The sequence below is a fragment of the Uloborus diversus genome, chromosome 2 (assembly GCF_026930045.1).
Source record: "Uloborus diversus isolate 005 chromosome 2, Udiv.v.3.1, whole genome shotgun sequence".
NCBI classification, from domain to species: Eukaryota; Metazoa; Arthropoda; class Arachnida; order Araneae; family Uloboridae; genus Uloborus; species Uloborus diversus.
Window position 1 is genome coordinate 11,715,169 of NC_072732.1, and position 19,706 is coordinate 11,734,874.

The 19,706-nt window shown below is 31.5% G+C and overlaps 1 protein-coding gene across 1 annotated transcript in view; it reads right to left on the minus strand.

Moving 5' to 3' along the window:
• LOC129216863 (rho-associated protein kinase 2-like) overlaps positions 1-19,706 on the minus strand; it is a 102,817-nt gene that overhangs the window by 47,242 nt on the left and 35,869 nt on the right. The window contains exons 11-18 of the mRNA XM_054851078.1: positions 19,269-19,428; positions 13,778-13,832; positions 9,588-9,673; positions 6,056-6,392; positions 3,993-4,158; positions 2,597-2,703; positions 2,284-2,434; positions 1,070-1,230 (exon numbers count right to left, since the gene is read on the minus strand). Of these exons, the coding sequence (XP_054707053.1) occupies positions 1,070-1,230; positions 2,284-2,434; positions 2,597-2,703; positions 3,993-4,158; positions 6,056-6,392; positions 9,588-9,673; positions 13,778-13,832; positions 19,269-19,428 (1,223 nt within the window). The remainder of the gene's footprint in view (positions 1-1,069; positions 1,231-2,283; positions 2,435-2,596; positions 2,704-3,992; positions 4,159-6,055; positions 6,393-9,587; positions 9,674-13,777; positions 13,833-19,268; positions 19,429-19,706) is intronic.

The following is a 19,706-nucleotide window of genomic DNA, read 5'->3' on the forward strand; positions in this document are numbered from 1 at the left end:
CAAATGCATCTAACAAGCTATTATTTTCAGTTTTGAAAAGGAAAAAAAAAGGAAACAAAATGGGGGAAGAAAGACTGAATACCTTAGCTATTTTATACATAAACCAGGAGATGTTAAACCACATCGACACTAACAAAATAATTGATGATTTTGCTACCAATAAAACACGACAAAAATTCATATAAGTACTTAAAACTATTGTGTAACGATATTGCTTTCATTTCTGTATTTTATTGGAACTTCTATTTTTTATCTAAGTTTCGGGGGCCCCAAAATTTTTACCGCTAAGGGCCCTCTTCAGTTGATCCGCCTATGGATTTACCATGTTCAAACCAATGTTTTACTTTTTGATTTTTACAACAGAACTGTAGATCAGAATTTAGTATACATAGAAATGGAAATTTGGATTACAATTCTGCTGAAGAAAATTATCATTAAAACAATATTTTTCGGCACCTGGGGATTCAAACTCATACCGTGCCCATTTTAGTATGACGTACTCCGAGTCAGTGCATGTCCACTTTGAGATACTATGCATTGAAATAACGTGTAATAAAAAACAAGAATAAAATGCGTTTTTGCTTTTGACAAAACAAACAAAATGTGCATTTTTCCTCTCTTTTTTTGCCAAAAGCGGTGAAATATAGATTTAAAATGACGCCTTAATGATGCAGTTTGATCAAGAATTTGAAGAATTATGGTGTTGTCATAGGAAAACACCTATAAGAAATAATATATGTGGTATAAAAGAATGTGAATTTATTATGATAGTAGAAAATATATCGTTTGAATAAGTTTATCGCATTTAAAAAATCTTGAACAAACTTTGTTCAGAACTAAAAAGCAAATTTGTAATAAAAAATTAGTATATAATTCATATATTCAGTAAGTTACCACCCTATAGCCAGGGGTAAGGCAGAAAGGGCTGAGCTGACCGTATATTTCATGTATAATTCATATAGTTATATACTAACATATTATTATATACTAATACATAGTTAACAAGTAATTATGCACTAATATATAATTCACATAATTAAATAACAATATAATTCATAACTTAGCCTACCTTTTTAGTCTCATCTCTGTATTCATTTTCCAGTTTTTCTAGCTGCTGTTGCATATGTCTATAGTCAACAGACAGCATTGAAATCTGCCGCTCTTTTTCTTGAATAAAAGCTTCCAACTTATCCCGCAAAATTTTTTCTTCATAAAGCTTGGCTTTCAAAGCTAGAGGATTAAGAATAAATACTTAAAATTAACAAAACAGCAAACACTTTTTTAATAAAACTTGCAGCTTCAATTTAGCAAACCCAGTAAATGAATAGAACAAGAAAAAAAACTTAAAAACAGGAAAAACTAATTTCACTATGTCTTCTGGGTTCATAGATTTGATTGATTTTAAATGGTATGAAATGCTTTATAAGGAGAACTTAATCTAAACTAATAAAAATTCTAATTTTTTCCAGAAATTCAAAATTTTACAGTCGTGGTAGTGACTCTTAAAGTTTGCCTTAAAAAATTTTTAAAAAATATATTAATTATTTTTTATAGACTAGACCAAAGCCAAAATTTACAAAAAAATAAAATAAATGAATCCTTATATAGGGACCACCCTACTATCTGCATTATTTCGATTGCTTTTGGTCCCAATAAGTCACGAAAAACGTGGCTGTACAAGTACTCTCAATCATTCTAAAAATGCATCAATGCCTCCAAAAAAAAGTCCAAAAATGGCAATCTTACTGTCAAAAGAGATTTTGCACAGTTTCGGCAAAAGAATAAGTTTAAAAATACATTTTGTTTGATGAAATTGAGAGCCGAAGACATATTCAAAGCTCCAAAGGTATCTGAGCATTTAGTAAACCAAGAGAATAAAGCTAATTTTAAACTTTTTCTGTTTCTTTGTGGCTGAAGTTCTAGATTCTAATGTTCATTCGCATGACAGCAATAGCAGATTATCATAAGCCATGTCATTTATACTAGCTGTCTTGAAATAAATATGAAAAATAGAAAAATCCAAGAGGAGCAATTTCGCAATTGCTTTAACGTATGCCCGCTAATTGGTAAACAGCAGGAACAGCCTGCAAAGAGATTTTTCAGTTTTCTTGAGGGATTTTAGAAAAAAGTGGGAATCGTGCAATCCCACCATGAATGTACACTTATTGTAAACCTCTGCTGCATGCTGAAAATTGTTTTGCAAAAGTGTTAAAAACAAAATATGGCTTCAATGAACAAAAAAATATTCAAATATTTAGGCAAATAAAATAGTTAATAGAACACCTTGCACAGCCTCCAAATTAGCTTCTTCAGTTGAAGACAGAATTCGTTTTTTATCAGCAGTCAATGCATCAATGTCTTCTCTATATGCAGCGGTAGAGTCGTCTAATTTCTTTTTCAAATTTTTTAACTGTAGAACGACCATTGCATGGTTCTGAAAATTAAAAAGTATTGTTGCTTAAAACACAAATGATAAAAATTTCAAACTAATGTGCAAGTTTTGGGCATTTTTAGGTCAAAGATTTTTTTAGATTGCATTTGTTTTTTACATTTTACATTATTTATTTATTTTTATATAAACATAATAAAAACAAACCTTTTCAAGTTCTACAAATTTAGTAGTAAGTTGTTGATTTTCTGAGAGCAGAGCACTCTCACGCTCTTTTTGAAGCCTTAACTCATTTTGAAGTGCTTGCCGACGATCTGAAAGCAGAAAAAGTCATCTTATTATTTTTAACCAGCCCTATGCATATTTCTAATTAATATCTACTAGAAATATTTATATTTTACATAGACGAAAATAGAATACAGAGGTAACAGGCTAACCGGATACAAAATAAACTGGGCCACAGGTGCTCAGGTGACTAAAAAAACAAAATAAAAACCTGTGGCCGCAAATCCTTTCAGTACGAGGGAAAAAAAAAGCAAATTATCACTTTTTCTATTGCCTTAAAAATTCCATGTATTCCCTAAAAAAATTTGCACTTGCAAAAATTAGTATTTTCAACCATCAACATTTTGTACTTTTTTCCTGGACAATGTATAATTGACGTCCGATGTGTAGTCAAATAAAACGATGAAAAAGAAATAATAAGTTCGTAATTAATAAAATTTAATCTAGAGAATAAGAATTTGGTTATTTAGTCACCAATTAAGTTCAGAAAGTTGTTGACTTACAAAAAACAGAATGTTGCTACATTATGCGGCTGTAATATATCTATTATTTTAAAGCATTCTAAACTGGGCAAGGACATTTTCCTTTGAGTTTTAAATTATTTATTTTCATCATCTTTTTTAATTTGAGGTTTGATATGAACTGTGTCTTTGGAATAGTTCAAGGAAAGGTCTTTTTATCCCTGCTTTAGTTTTTAATTTGTCTGGCATCTAAGCAGACCCATTACTTCAAAGTTTTCCATGGGGTGTGGGGGGAGGGGACTTTTTTATTGGTAATTTCTATCACTTTTTATAGGGAAAAATGCCCCAAAATATATGCAAGTGCATTTATACTCCTAGGGTATCTGCTACATTTCGAGTTATGAATTCCATGACTTTCCCCGACTTTTGCCTGTAAAAAACAAATGACCTGTGAGGTATTCCACCCGCTGATGTAAGCTGGATTATGTAGCCCCAACGTGTGAAATTAAAAGTTTCTTGGATTTCTCAGGGATCCCCATATCAGTTCCAAACTAAATTACCGTTCGACCATCTGGGAAGTATACCCTTCCAAATAAAAAAATAATTTTTCAAATTGGTCCAGTAGTTTTGGAATAATCAGAAAACATACATAACAAGCCGCAAGACGAAATCATAAACTCCTTTTTTGAAGTCAGTTAAAAAGAAACTTCACAAAACAAAATTTACAAAAATTATTAAAAGTGTGCAAAAATAGATTTCTGGCAAAAACTAACAAACAGGTCCCGACATTAATGTTTAAGTCCACTTTCACATTCCTTTTACACATGCATGCCTATTAGAAGCGAAAATATACACACTTTCCAAATCTAATGTTCTGTCCGCAACTTCAGTCCATGTACTTCTCCCTTGTTCTAATTGCACAGTAAGATCTATAAGCTCTTTTTCGTGAGAAATATTCATGTCTTCCAACACGGATACTTTGTTACTCAGTTCCTCAATCTTCTTGGTTTGTTGGGTATTAGCCTGTATTTAAAATAGAAAGAATAACAATAAAAATAAAAGGTTATTAAAATTAATATACTCTTAAAATTGTAAAAGCAGTCCAAGCACCATTTTTTGTTTTTCCTTTTCTTTCTTATGCAGCTGAGGTAGAGGCGCTGCATTTTACAGACCTAGTGAGATCCCCTGGCACAGCAATCAATCTTTCACATAGCTCCACTATCGGTGGGATGCCATTGAATTTCGAAGCCTAGTTTCCCCACTAGATGGGGGACCTTGGCTCTATTCGATGTGAAATTGTACTTGGAATTTAATTTTGCCAAGAGATAATTCATGCCAAACAAGTGTTTGAGGGATCTTTTACATGCTGCATAATCATACAGCATAGATGCTGCGAATTTTCTGTATCTTAAAAATCCATTGACTGGAGTCAGGTTTGATTTTGTTCCTTTGAGCGGGAGAGGCTAATGTCTTAACCACACCACTCTGTCAGCTGCACCAAAATATTAGTAAAAATTAGACAAATGTACACACAAAAGTGATGAAATGAAAGTTAGAAAGGCAGCAAACAGCTATTTCAAAGCTAAAATGAGGTTCTTTAGCAGTGCATAAAAGGAGAGGTTAACAATAATCCAAACAATTCAATTCAAATAAAAGATTCACTTAAGAACTTATCAAATTCTGCTGACTGCTTCAGTTTCAGCAATTAAAATATTTTGACTGAAAAAGTAGAAACTTGCCCTTTTATGGGAAGACTGGCACAAAGAAACGTATAGGAAGGGTTCAGCAAACCATAGTGGGTGAGGAATGGAGGGGTATTCCAACTATGGCAAGATTGTTGGAAGTCAAAAGTTTGTAAACAAATAAAGACCTATCACTTCCAGCAGCAAAAAATTTAACAAGCAATAATAAAATTAAAAAATTTAAAAAACCCTGACTGAGTCGCAACTGTAGAATCAAGAGGGAAAATTGAGAATAATTTTAAAAGCCTTATATTATTCAAAACAAATGTCAAGTATTTTATTTGCTATTAAATAGAAACTGGCAACAGATAAAAATTTTAAATCATTGCGTTTTATTTCGTTGTCGGCCAACAATGAATTCGGTTATCAATCGCACGAATGAAGGCTTAGCCGTCATTAAAATCTGCTTTAAAAAAACGTTATAATTCGAATTCTATGAAATTTTGAAGTTCCAAACACATTCTATCAGATGCGGAAAAAATATCTTTATTTTGGTATTAAATTTTTAAATTTTTAACTACGTTTTCACTGCAAAAATCACAAAAAACATTTTAGAGGTTTTTAATTAATATCTTTGTTAACTAATGTCATCCAAAGATGCAACCTAGTTAAGAACACTCTCAATAAACTCTCCTTTTGAGCAATTTTTTTTTTTTCAAAATCGGTCCATCCATTTAGGCGCTAGAGTGCCACAGACAGACACACAGATACGTCAAACTTATAACCCCTTTCCTTTGTGTGTCGGGGGTTAAAAACGAAATTGCATGAAAAGACCAACAATGGAAAAATATATAAAATCAAGATTTTCGACATAATTTACACAGTTTAACAACCAGACTTTAAATGCAGCCAGCTTTATTTGGCAAATATAAGATAATCCATATGAACAAGTACTCTACATACTCATTTATAATGACAACCAATAGGATGTGTCAAGTGTAAAGAATGAATCTTACTGATTGGAAAATAAAATATATGCATGTTTAAGATTTCTGAGACCTTATTTTCAAGAAAAAGGTAAGACAATAAAGGTAAGACAAAGTGTTAGAAGAATTCTCCAATGTCTAGGTTCAAATGTTAAGGGTAGTAGTAATTTAATTTATTGTGTGTCAAAAAACAACATTTTGATCCTTTGAAAATATAATTTCATAATGGCATAAAATGCATTTGAAACTTACTAGCATTAATTCAGCATTTGATTTTTTGAATTTCATGCCACTCTCAGACTCCACCTTCAGTTTATCACTGAGATCTCTCAATTCTCTTTCCAGCATAGATATCTTTTCATTGAGCTGTTCTGTTGTCGAAGTCAGATTCGAGCAAATGTTTTTCTCGTGAATCAGCAAGGCCTCGGCTTTCCGTCGGTTTTGAGACTCGTTGTCGAATTTGCGCTGTGCTTCTTTAATGTCATGCTTCAACATGAGAATGCTTTTCTCCATCTCTCGATTCTCCTTTTCTATGAAGGAAACTCTTTCCTGTTGATTGGCAAAATTTTCCAACTGTGTCAGAGCAAACCTAAGAATGAAATTAATAAACAAAATAATGAAAAAAGTAATGGTGGAAAAGATGCAGTGAGTTATATAGTATACCATCCATAACAGGGTTCGTACTTAATTTCAGAAATAAAGTGAAGGAGTTTTGGAGGAGTATTGAAGGAGTAAAATGAGATTTTGAAATGGGCTGTCATTAAATAATGTTGCACTTTTTTTCAACATATTTGACACCTTCCTCCTTTGTCACAAATTGTCACACTTCACCTAATTCCTGTCAAATGTCATATTTTTAATAAAAATACTGTTACAATAACACTTTGTCACATTCTCTCTTTCATTTGACACAATTTCATGAACCCGTCATCCCCTCAATTAACTAAACAATTGTTTTTTTAACACAATCACTTAATATAGTACATCTACTTATGTATTTTCAAATATTTAAATAATAATTAGACAACCTGACTCTTGCTGCTGAGAGTGTCGAGGAGGGAAAAACAATAATCATAAAACTTGAAAAAAAAAATAGCAAAGTACCATTTAAGCATGTTTTACTTCACTTATGAAACATCTCAGTCATCCCATAATATTTTCACCTTCAACTTTTATGATTTTTCTGATGATTTTGTAAATCACATCTTTATGAAAAAAAATAAATATACGAAATTACTACATATAAATCACCCTTGTGACGAAGTTAAGTTGTCGACTGAAGTTTTTTAAGTTATTGTCATACAGGAAGATTATGTAGTCTTGAACCAAAAAAGAAGGAGTTTTGAAGGAGTTAAAACCAAAATGAAGGAGTTTGAAGGGCCCTTCAAAAAATTTCCTAATTGAAGGAGTAATGGAGGAGTTTTGAAGGAGCGTACGAACCCTGCATAAGTCAGGGTCAGGGTAGAACTACAAGCAATATACCAACAGCCCAATTATGAAATTCCAGAGACTGCATTTGTTCTCGTTATAGACTCATCAGACAGGAATAGTCCATACCAGAACAGTAGGCAGATGTCTTCGAATTGAAGCTGAGCTAACCTTAAAACTGGTAGATAAAATTAATTTACCAAACCAATTTTATCTATTAGTTTAAAGGTAATCTCTGCTTCAATGAGAGGAAATCTGCCTTCAACTCAATTATCGACTATTCCAGACTGATGAGTTCACAACAAGCATGAAGCTACAACCCTTGGATGTCATAATCCGGCTGTTGGTACATTGTTTACAATGGTGGAAAATGGCATTGCAAATCATAGACAGCAAGTTTTTGCCAGTACTTTAATATATGAAAAATCACTTTCAGATGCAGAAAACAGTAGCTAAGCAACCAAATATTTCAAAAATGAATATATAACTTCATAAATTAGTGATACTTCAACAAATCAAAAAGGCGAATCAAAATTGCCTGGAAAAACTCTAATTGTCCGAGGTGGAATGAAGGTTGGATTTTAGACAATATACTGTTTTGAAGTAAAAAAAAAAAAATCCAAATTTACATCTTGTTTGTGCCAGTCGGTTAAAGTTAAGTGTTATACGGGCAAACCAAACTTTCGAGCCGGATACAGAAACAATTTTCTGAATTAGTTTCAAAAAAAAAAAAAAAGTTTAAATTGTTTCAGAGTGAATGTCAATTTTTGTTAACAGTGTATTGAACAAAAATGAAATCTTATTTTTAAAGTTTGTGATATATCAAAACCGTGTTGCATGTAATTCAAGTTTGGTACCGTGTAATATCAAATCTTGCTGTAACAATCAAATCTTGTACCGATTTATTGTAATTTTGAAACTGTTTTGGACTAGTACCTTTTATATGAAAGATGGCCTGTATATACAGTCAATTCTCGATAAATCCATGTCCCAAGGGACCAGCTGAAACCTTCAAGTAATCAGTAGTTCGAGTTATCGGAAGTTCCTTTTTCAGCCTTCTCAAGTTTTTTTTCCCTCTCATGACTAGTATATAATAGGCTATAAATTGTAACACTTTTGGTTTGGATAAAATAAATTATTAGCAAGTACTAAATAAAAATTATTTTACAGAAAATAAAGTTGATTAAGGTTCTTCGTAAAAAGAAGTTTTTTTTTTACTGCTTAAATCTTTTTTTAATCATATCTTAAAACGTCATTAAACTTCTAAACAGAATTTGACTCATCTCTGTTTCTGGAATTTTCCAGGTACTGAAGTAAAATATTTGCAAAATCTGATTATTGACGATTAGTTGGAGCTGGTAAAGATTCTTTATCAGAATCTGCATGAGCAGACTCTCCGCAAAGAACTTGCACAACAGCTTTGTAGAACAAGGATTCGCACATAGTGACGTTTTCCTCGTAATCTTTCATTTCCGCCCAGTTCACATCAACAAAGACTTCATAATGATCCCATTCGTCAGTCACTTTAGCTTTGTTATCATTGCTCTTTATGAAACCACAGCTCTTAAAGCACTGTTTCTGTCGTAGGCAGTTTCTGTTGTAACAGCACGATTATTTGAGTCATTCAGAAAATAAAGGATACTTTTTTCAGTTTTTGATAAAATTTTAAGTCTCTCAATAATCTAAGGGACCATCTGAAACCTTTGAGATCGGTAGATTGATTTATCGAAGTTCCTTTTCCAGTCTAGGAAGATTATAGAAGTTCCTTGACCAGCAATACAATTTTGGTTTTTACATCATCCCATAATTTGTTAAATTTAAACATTGTTGGATATGTGCAGGGATGGCGTATTTAATTTAAAAAAATAAATAAATTGTGGGTAATCAGCTACTAAAAAAAATAGCTCTATCTCCCCATCCACAACTTTTCACGCAATCTTGCAATGCTGTGGCAATTAAGAAGAAGCACCATTGTAAATAAAATATCACATTCTCACAAAGCAAAGCGATGTGCTAAAGGGAGATTTTTTTCTTTTAACTTTGGATGCAGTTTTACGAAGAAAATAAAAACAAAACTTTCGTAAGAAAACATCTTAAAAGGAGCACATTCGAGATATAGAGGCAAATTAATGTTGAAAACACTAAATTATTTTGGGACCGAATGAAAATTAAGTGATAAGGCTTCGAGTTATAAAGAGTCACCTATAACAGTAATACATAAAAGCAATATAAATAAAAGAAACGGAAAATTCAACACATCAAAAAATTTGACTCAAAATAGGTTCAACTGGATTTTAAAAACAAAAATTATTAATTAATTAATAATAATAAGCAATATACTATGTTTCAAATATACCTATATTTTTTCTCTAGATCTTCATTTCTATTTTGTACTACGGAAATTTCATGTTGTAATGTCTCTATCTTTTTCAAGTTTCCACACTGCAAGAGAGAATCAAATCTTAATCAATGCACTAAAAACTTTAAAATGAGAGATTTAAATCACAAAAATACAGTGGGGGAGGGGGGGAATCTATACATATAATAAAATAAGATGCTTGTGTGTGTGGCGCGCTTCCCGAGAAAACGGTAAGGCCTAGAAAGATGAAATTTGGTACACAGGTGCTGTTTTTGCCGAAAGATGTGCACCTCGGGCTTCGATTTTTGATATTTTAATTAGAAAAAAAGTTATTTAATGTTTTATGTGTTTTTTTTTGCACTTTTTACCCCACAGACCCCGAACCAATCGCACCACAAAAATATTTTTTGTACTATAGTGTAGGAAATTTAATTTCAAATATGATGAATGAAAATTTTTTGAAGATAGAGCAATTTTTGTATTTTTCATGAATTTTTGAGAAAACCTTTAATTTGTATTTTTTTTTCTGGGTTTTATTTTTTCTAATATCATCCTGCGAGAAGTATCAAAGCCTCACTTCTGAAATTTAAGTTGGTAATAGTAAAAACATTTCGCCCTCTTCAGAAGAAAAAAATTCTTAAAAATACGCAATAGTTTTTTGTTTTTACAAGTTTTTTTAATGCTGAACACATCATGTCTTTCCAGGCATCGGTCGAAAAAGCGTTCTTCAATCTTTTATGCCTCTGACGTCACAACTTGGATTTCGATTCGATATTTACGCTGGAATCTTAATCGCAAACAATGTTAATCTTTTTTTCTTTTTTTTACTGTATAGCTTACTTCTACATTTTATGACGTGATGACCACATGCTTTTCCGGCAGCGCTTGCTTTTTTTCTTTCCTTTTTTTGTGTTATTTAGGGACTGTATTTATTTCTTTTTCCATCCCCCCCCCCAAGCTGGGGGCTTTCCTATGTCTATATTACCATACATTTCACAATTGTGCGCATTTAATTCAATAAAAACAGCAAGGTTTTTTTTTTCTTTGTCAAACGCTACTTTTGCATAGAGTTCCTATATAGAAGCTACGATTCAGAGTCGCGCAATACGAAGAGCGACTTTACCAAGAGGGGTTGCTTTGTGGCTAAGCGCGTGCAAGATTGGCGCGTAATCGCTCACTTCATTTTTCCCGTTCTTTTTTTTACTTCTGCAGAGCCAGTACATGGGCGGTTAGATACTATGCAAAACACCATTCGATACGTAAATACAGCCCCCCCCCCGCCTATATTTTTTAAATATTATGAAAATTTAAAGGCTTAGATAGGGTAATATGAATGATTATACTTTCTTAAGCGTTTCTTATAAGAAAGTTATATTTAAATGAGTTCATTTTGAATGTTTTTCCCTTTGTTTGCGTAAAAATTTAGTGATCTTTTTAAAACTATTTTTACCAGTAATTGAGCCCGCTTATTGGAATATCGGTTAATAGAATATCCCGTTTAATGTAATGAACCTTCAAAGCACCAAATCGCTTAAACTATTCATTTTAATCCCGGTTAATGGAATATCCTGCTTATTAGAATATATTTTCATGTCAAGTTGACTATTCCATTAAGCGGGTTCGACTGTACCTTTATTTGTGACATCAAAATTGCACATTTTTGCAGTATTGTTAAAATATTTTATACGATTCCATCATGTATTATGGTGTAACATTCAAAATATTACCTGACTTTCGAATTTTTTTCGTGGATATTTAGTATAAATAAAAATTACAACTTTGGGAAATGAATTAATCAACTTTAAAGCATTAATACTGAAAGCGTAGAAGCAAGAGCGTTTAAGAAAAGTTTCAAAACCTGATTACAATCCTTGATAGCGAAAACTTGGAATTAATCAGAAAAAAATTCACTCCCCGCACCCAACCTCAGAGAAAACGTGCTTTAAACTAACTATAAAGTCTGAAATGGTATATCTGCGCTAAAAAAATTTATTAAAGAATTCTTATTTTTTTAAAACTAATATAGGTGTCTTACTCTATTTCAAAAAATAAGAGACTTTTTTCTTTATTAAAAAATAAAAGAAAAGAAAGAAAGAATACATAGTACAATTTGCAGATGTTATTATAAATATGAACAATTAAGTTAATTAATTTGAGGAACTTAATTGTGACTAAAATGTTAAGTAATTTAGTTTTAAAGTTCAATAAATACCTTTGTGCAGAAAAAGTAAAACTAAGAAATAACAAAGTAATTGGAAAAAAAATTTGCAGATTATTGTATATCCGAGTCTTGGGGTTTCAAGGAACTCCTTTTTGAAGGCAAAACAAGTGAGCTTGTGGATCAAAAGACATCCGAACAAAAGCTCCTTGTCTTTTCATCTTGTGGTTTCTTGAAGCCATTTCAAAGGGACTCCATTTTAAATTGCAAGAAACAAAAAAAACAAAAAAAAAAACTGCATTACATCTGACCGGACAGCAAAACAATTCATTATATTAATTCTAATAAAATTAAAACTCTCACAGAATATAATTCAATATGCCTATAAACAGGTGTGAAAATTATGCATGACATTTCTGTATTTCAGTTCAAATCAATTAACTATTTCTTAAAAACTACAAATTACGCAATGCGTCAAAATTTCGATTCAATTATTGACATTAATAGCAATGACATAGCTAAAGCTAAAATTAAGAATGTTTAGTCACTTTTACTTGATAGTTATGCATATTCATAAGAAAGTAACAAAACGTAAATTTAAATCCTCTTTGGACGTGCTGCAAAACCTTGGCGAGCATTGCTGTCGCCAAATGCATCCAAAAGCTTGCCAAGCTAAGCGTACACAAAAACGAATATAAAAGCAAAATTTAAAACAGTAGACTGCGTTTACAGTGGTATAATTAAGTGATAATGACAAAATGAATGCATAGATATCGTATAGCATCTAAATAAGCAGGTTGTATAAGGATATTGAGCAAAAAATAAGTGTAAAAAGTATGGATACTTCACTACCGGAACACAAAATATAAGATTAAAAAATAAAGAAAGGGATTTTTCCAGAAAAAAATTGCACATGCATATAGATTAAACATCCATACATTGATAACAAATAGCAAAAGCGTTCTTTAGCGTTGTATTTCATCGGATTCTGCGTATTTTTGATAGCTTCTCGGACGCTCCATGTTAAAGCTACGGGAGGAAAATCTTTATCGCCTGCGGGGGTAAACTGGAGGCTTCGACCAATGAGCGGAGGGTCGCTTATTGCGCGACTCTGAAGCGTAGCTTCTATATAGGAACTCTACTTTTGCACACTACGGGGAATTTTGGAGATAACTTTTTTTTTTTTTTTGTTCTACTTAAATGAAAAAAAGCGTTTTTTTTGAGTGATCTTTGTTTTTATTAGGAAATTGGCGGGGAGGTAATAGAGATGGATAAGATAATTTAGAGATAGATCGTAAAGGTAGATAGCCGCCGAAGACGGCAATCTTGGCGCAAAAATGTGAATGGCACAAAAAAAGATAGAGATGGATTGATTAATACTGCTGCCAAATTTATTTGAACAGCCGCCGAAGGCGGCAAACTTGAAGTAAAAAGGTAAATGACTAGTTAGCCAAACAGCCACCGTCGGTGGCTGCTTGCATAGAAAGGCGAATGGTGTAAGAAGGCAAACCAGCTGGTCGTCGCAGGCGGCTAGTATTGAATAAAATGACAAAAAAAGAAAAAAATTTCCTCATTTGAGAGATGACTTTGAATACTAAACAAGGTAGATAAACCACATTTACAATTCTGGATACTAATTTCGACAATCTACCCAGATGCTGTCTTATAAATTGATTTCTAGCAAAACATATTAACGAGCATTGTTGACAACAGCAAAATATTGCATTTGGTGAGAATTTGCATCTCATTATAAAATGCATATCAGTAACAAAAAGATTCAAAGAATTGGAAAGAAAAAAAAAAATACTTTTTTGAGGAGTTATTTGGAGTTTATGAGATATTTAAAACAAATTCAAGAAAAATAATATAAGTTACCTCATCAATCTATTGAAGAGAAGCAGATGCCAAGAAGCAGCAAAATCAAGCATAGGCATAGAATTAAAACAAATGATTTCATTAGAAAAAGAAAATACAAATTAAAGAATGTCTGTAAATGTAAAAAAAAAATATATTTTTAAACACTGCTTACTTCATCCATGTCATTTTTGCAAATTTTGTCCACCGCCAAACCTTGTGAAAGTAATCTAAAAGGGAGAAATTATTTTTGTTTTTAAACATTAAAATCATTCATGAACTGAAAATTGTAAACAGGACATTGAGTGCTATGCAATTTAAGCAACATAACTATTTTAACTTTCAACTAAAGGGAGAAAATATGATTTCTGACATTTATCACAGAATCCTTCATACATTTACCCATAGAATTAGTCTATACATATAAAAGTTAATCTCTGTGAGTGCTGAGCTTTCAGAAGAAAATTTACGGTTTTTTAGGGCCACTGTACTATTTTACTCTTTTACCAAAAAGGAAGTATTGTATTTGCGAAAAAATTTCACTCAAAAATTAACCTTAATTTCCATTTTGCTCACCCCCGAATGAATGTTGATTTTTTTTCGAATCGACCACACGTGGATAAATGTCTAAGAACATATAGACACACGAAACATCCATTTTGACGATTCCCGAGTTAATTACGAGTTTTTTCGTGACGTCTGTATGTACATATGTGCATATGTATGTTGCATAACTCAAGAACGGTATGTCCTAGAAAGTTGAAATTTGGTATGTAGACTCCTAGTGAGCAGTGGCGTAGCCATGGGGAGGATAGGGGGGTCAGAACCCCCCATGAGCCCCAAAACAATAACAATGTATATGTATGTATATATATGTATATATTGTGTATATATACATATACACACACATATATATATATATATATACATTATAAGTGTATAAACTTGAGGGCATGGCTTTGCTTTAAACTTCAGAAAAAATTATCCCCCCCCCCCCCAAGGATTTTTTCTCGCTACGCCACTGCTAGTGAGATCTAGTTGTGCACCTCCCCTTTTGGTTGCATTCAGGTGTTTCTAAAAGGATCTTCTGTCCCTTTTTGGGGGGAAATCATTGTTAATTTCAATGAAAACTCAAGTGATGTTATAATTTGGCAAAAAATTGGCGATATATCACCAGTCTTCTGGTCGGCAACTTGGCGAAAATTTGGCAGATTTTTTTTTTTAAATCTGGTTTCAGTTTGGCCACTGTTGATGATATTTAGAGAGTAAACTACTGAATCACATTAAAATTGCCAGTAATGGGAAAATGACATTAAATTGGAGTGAAAGGAAGTCATGTGATGCACAGCTTGTTTGTATCATTAAGGTATATAATCCAAGATATAATCAAACCAGGAAATTCTTAGATAAATTTTATGAATGCAATTAGTGAAACAAATAAATAAATAATAATTTTAAAAAATGTACATTATATATGCATACATAAATATTAGGGATGAGATGCGGGGGTCTGTCCAGAATTTTTCACAAAGTCCGTTTTTTGTGAAAAATCAAATACTTTTGTGAAAAATCAAATTCTTTTGAAAAAAAAAAACATTGTAAAGCCGAAATTTCTAAACTTTGCGATGGCGTAAAACTGCATCACTGAAACTTTGAGTTAAGTGTTTTTCTCTTTTCTGTTGAGAATATCATTCTTGAGTGTTTTTCTAGTATTTGAGGGAGGGGGGGGGGGCAGCATCCCTCTCTGGGAGATGGGCACCTCTCAAGTATCCATATTTATCTACCATTCTACATTATGTTAAGTTATACTAGAAATGTTACATGTATAGTATTTAAAATAATTGTTACAAAAAAATAAAATTCAAGAAGGGGTTCAGCATTAAACTTTTTGACCCAAGATGTTCATAAAGAGCACAGAATTTTGTTTAAAACTTATAAATTTTGTGATTTTAACAAAAATAAAAAGACATTTTATTTGTTTATCTCTTAACAAAGTGTACTAAACACCAAAAATTTGAAAAATCCTATTCCCATAGCGGATGCAAAGAGATCCTTTAAGTGAAGTCCTCAAAAGTAGAAAAATGGCTTGTAACAGAAATATTTTAGATAAAATTATTTTAGTATTGCATTTTAGAGTCCTAGGATAAACATATCATTAATATTTGTGGAGACAGTTGAAGCAAAAAATGAATGAATAAATAAACCATTGTTTCATCATTTTAATTTTTGACTCATAAAAAAAAATGGAATTTTGCTTTTAAAACTTGAATTAAGCGTCATAACAAAAATACAAAGAATTTTTATTTATTTACATCCTAATAAAGTAAAGTTAGCTTGAAAGAATAAAAGAAGAATAAAATATGATTCGCACATCAGATGTAAACAGATTACATTTTTCACAATGTAGGCATCTAAAGAAATAAAATAATAGTTTAGAAAACTAAAAAAACACGCTTTCGTAGCAAAATGAACTAAAAAGTGAAAAATAATCTTTGGATAGTAGTAGTTGACCAATCACTTAATTTTAATGTAATACAAAAAAGAGTGGGGGGCTTCTTATCAGTTGTCCTGAATTTCTGCCATTTGTTGTCCAAGCAAAAATGTGAATAGACAGCACCCCACGCTTTTTTGTATTACATTAAAATTAAGTGATTGGTCAACTACTACTATCCAAAGATTATTTTTCACTTTTTAGTTCATTTTGCTACGAAAGCGTGTTTTTTTAGTTTTCTAAACTATTATTTTATTTTTCTGTTTTTTAGTATTATGTTGGAGAATTATCAGGCGACGAAATTATTTATAAAACGGGTGCGAGGTAATATCTTAAAGTTAAGACAAGGGCACCCCGACGGGAAGCTACTGTGAGTCATCGATGTATGTTTGCGGAAATCATATTTATATTACTTTGAAAATTTGAGATGCATTTGAATAAAAGTTTTGTTCAACAATGGTCTGATCAGCAATGAATTTCCAATTGAAGGCTCACCTTAATTTTGGCATGAAATTAGTTAAAAACAATTATATTTCATGTTCTAATTATCTTGGAACATTGGAACAAATTCTGTCTGATGCAGAAAAATTAAAGGTTTTTGTAGATATTTTTAAATAATTTTTGCGAGTATTTTTTAATGTATTTTTAAAAAATTTTCCTTTTTCACATTGTTGGATTTATGCCAAAATGTTGATTAAAATTGGAGAAAACTAACAATTAAAAGAGTTAATTAATTAATTTGATTAAAGAATATTGCATTGTCATCGGGTCTGAGATCGCGTGCCAAATCTCAAAAGAATCCTATCGCAGGAAGTGGGCAAAATTTGAGCTGCAAGATTCCGTTACAAGATACATACGTACATACATATATACATACAGGTGAAGTTAATAAAAGCGTGTTAAAAAAATAAATAAATGAGTTTATTTAGGGTTAATCATCTTTATTGGCATCAAAAAATCAAACCCATATAATTTTCCCCCAAAATAAGTTAAACATCGCACCATAAAAATGCAAATATTGTCAAGCTGGTAAAAGGAGAATATTTTCTAATCAATTCATTATAAAGGTTTAATGCCAGATGCTAAGTGGCAATGTCATCATTTTTGAAATTGGTAACCCTATCTGAAGCGATCACATTTTCTACCCACCCATGCTATCCATTAACAGTTCTAAGTTCATTTCGCTGATATATATTATTATTATTGTTTATTAAATCATGAGCACAAATTTTCAAATTATTGATAAGTTACATTATGTTAACTAGATTCAAAAAAGCTCAATCTTTAGACTTTAAAATAAATTATGTTGATGCAACAGCAAATATAAAACAGTATTTTTTATATTTCAAACGCTTAAAGGCAGCGATGCGCCAATAAGCAAATTGGCCGATTACTGATTAATCGGCTGTTGATAATCAGCCAATTCATGTTCATTGTGATCATCTTTAACACTACCAATTTTGCCATCATATTTTTTCTCTTAAAATTCTAACTTTCAAAATAGCTAATAGTTTATTTCTGAGACACTAGTTTTCTTCACTGTTCTAATTTTCCCAAAAAAATTTCAAAATTTTATATAATTTCTTTAAGCCAATTTCCATAATATTGTTAATAAAAGTACATTATGTAAACTAGACATGAAAACTTGAAAAATATTAGGGTGTAGCCTGTTTTGCTGTGTAGCAGACTAATTTAGGAGCATTTTATAATTTAAACTATTAGTACCCATTTCATTCAAGATTAGGGTGCGTTTTGTAATGCACTTTTAAAAAAAAAATTTGAGTTTCTTGAGGGGCACCCCTTTTATTATTTCTTTTCGATGAAAAAAAAACACATATAAAAGTTTCATAGATTTTGAACAAAATTTAAAGGGACTACCAGCGATTAAACTTACGTTCACTGGGGGGGGGGGAGTAAAAATAAATTACATATTTTATATTGTAATATTTGAAATCAACATGAAATTGGGTTGGTTAAGGTAGAAACATAACCCATATATTCATTTTCTATTCATACAAAAAAAAAAAAAAAAAAAACTAAGCATTTCATGGTTGCCAGGTTATGTAATAATGTCAAAAAAAAGCATGCAAAAGTTCAACTACGCCATTCATATCGTATATTTACAATTTTAGTCTTTTACATTCACCAATATTGTAATTATTCTCCCTTATTTAGTTGTATGTGAGATATACAAGCCTTTTTCTGATTGCTACTCATCCTCCAACCTATTTGATAACATCACTTTTAAAACGTAATGCGAAGACCCTTATGGAGAAAAATCTGAATGAAAGTAATAAAAACCTCTATTTTTTCTTTTGATTTTAAATCTGCTGTACAATGTCTTGTTGAAAGAGTTGTTCTTTTCGATTTCTTTAAGAAAGAAAGTTTGTCTCTTCAGAAATGCAGCTTTCAAAGCAAACAAAGCAAACAACATCCTCTTCTGACAAGTGGCTGTCAAATAAAATTACTTGAAGCAACAGTTGAAATTTAGCATTTTCCTTCTTGTAAGTGAAAATACTTTTCAACAATGTAAGACCAAATCAAGATAAACTTTACTACAAATTCTTGTTCTTCAGGATCGGTCAAAGTACATTCAGTTACAACAGAGGCTTGCCAACTACTTTCACAAAAGTTGATTCAGATTCTTCATGATTTTCTTCCTTTCAAAATATTTATGTAAACTAAATATTATATATACTAACTATTACATACACTAGATACATACTAACTATTTGAGCTACCAGTATGAAGATAAACTCAGCTGTAATCACAGTTTTACTGCCTGCAGCTCTTTTATGGGTTGTCCAGATTTATGATTCTGAACAAGAGTGAAAAAAAGTCTCTGAATGACACAACAAGCTTATTGGTATTTGGTAATTTTGGCAAAGTTCTGGCTGAGAGGCGTAACATACAACGCATTAATTAATAAAAATTTTTGTATGAAAAAACTGACTTAAAAGAGTAGCAATGTGATTAGATTCATTGGGGAGTTCTATTAAATGTACTATGCACAATCACGTTTTTCATCAAAATTTCCAGAAACAGTTTCAAGTTTTCCAGGTTCCCCTCGACTTGTGGGAACTCAGATGTAATTAGGCAACATCTTTTCATTTTGAAAAACAACAAACAACATGGTATGAGAATAGATCAATGTATTTGCAAAGATCATACTAACTGATAATCTCCAGAGTAAGTAAAACCAACAAAAGGCAAGTGGTTCCCAGCAAACGCCTTTGATGGTGGAAAATCTTCATCATTGTTATTTTCTTTATCAATCTCATCAAAATTTGATGAATCATCATCACTAGCAAGTTCGGGAATAACTGGTGCCACAGCTGTATGTAAGAAATAATAATGAAAGCTTTAGTTAAACAGAAGCAAATAATTTTCAGGAAATATAAAAGTTCAACTAGAACAAGTAGTCCTCAGTAGCACTTTCCAGCATGCACATTTACATTCACGAAATACAAATCCCCAGAAAAAAAAAAAAAGCAAAATAGTTCACCTGACATTTTGCTGTAAAATAAAACCAGCACTAGCTAATGAAATCAATTAAAAGGGTGTTATTCATGTCTACTACTCAAAAAATTTTATTAAAAACAACTTTTGAAAA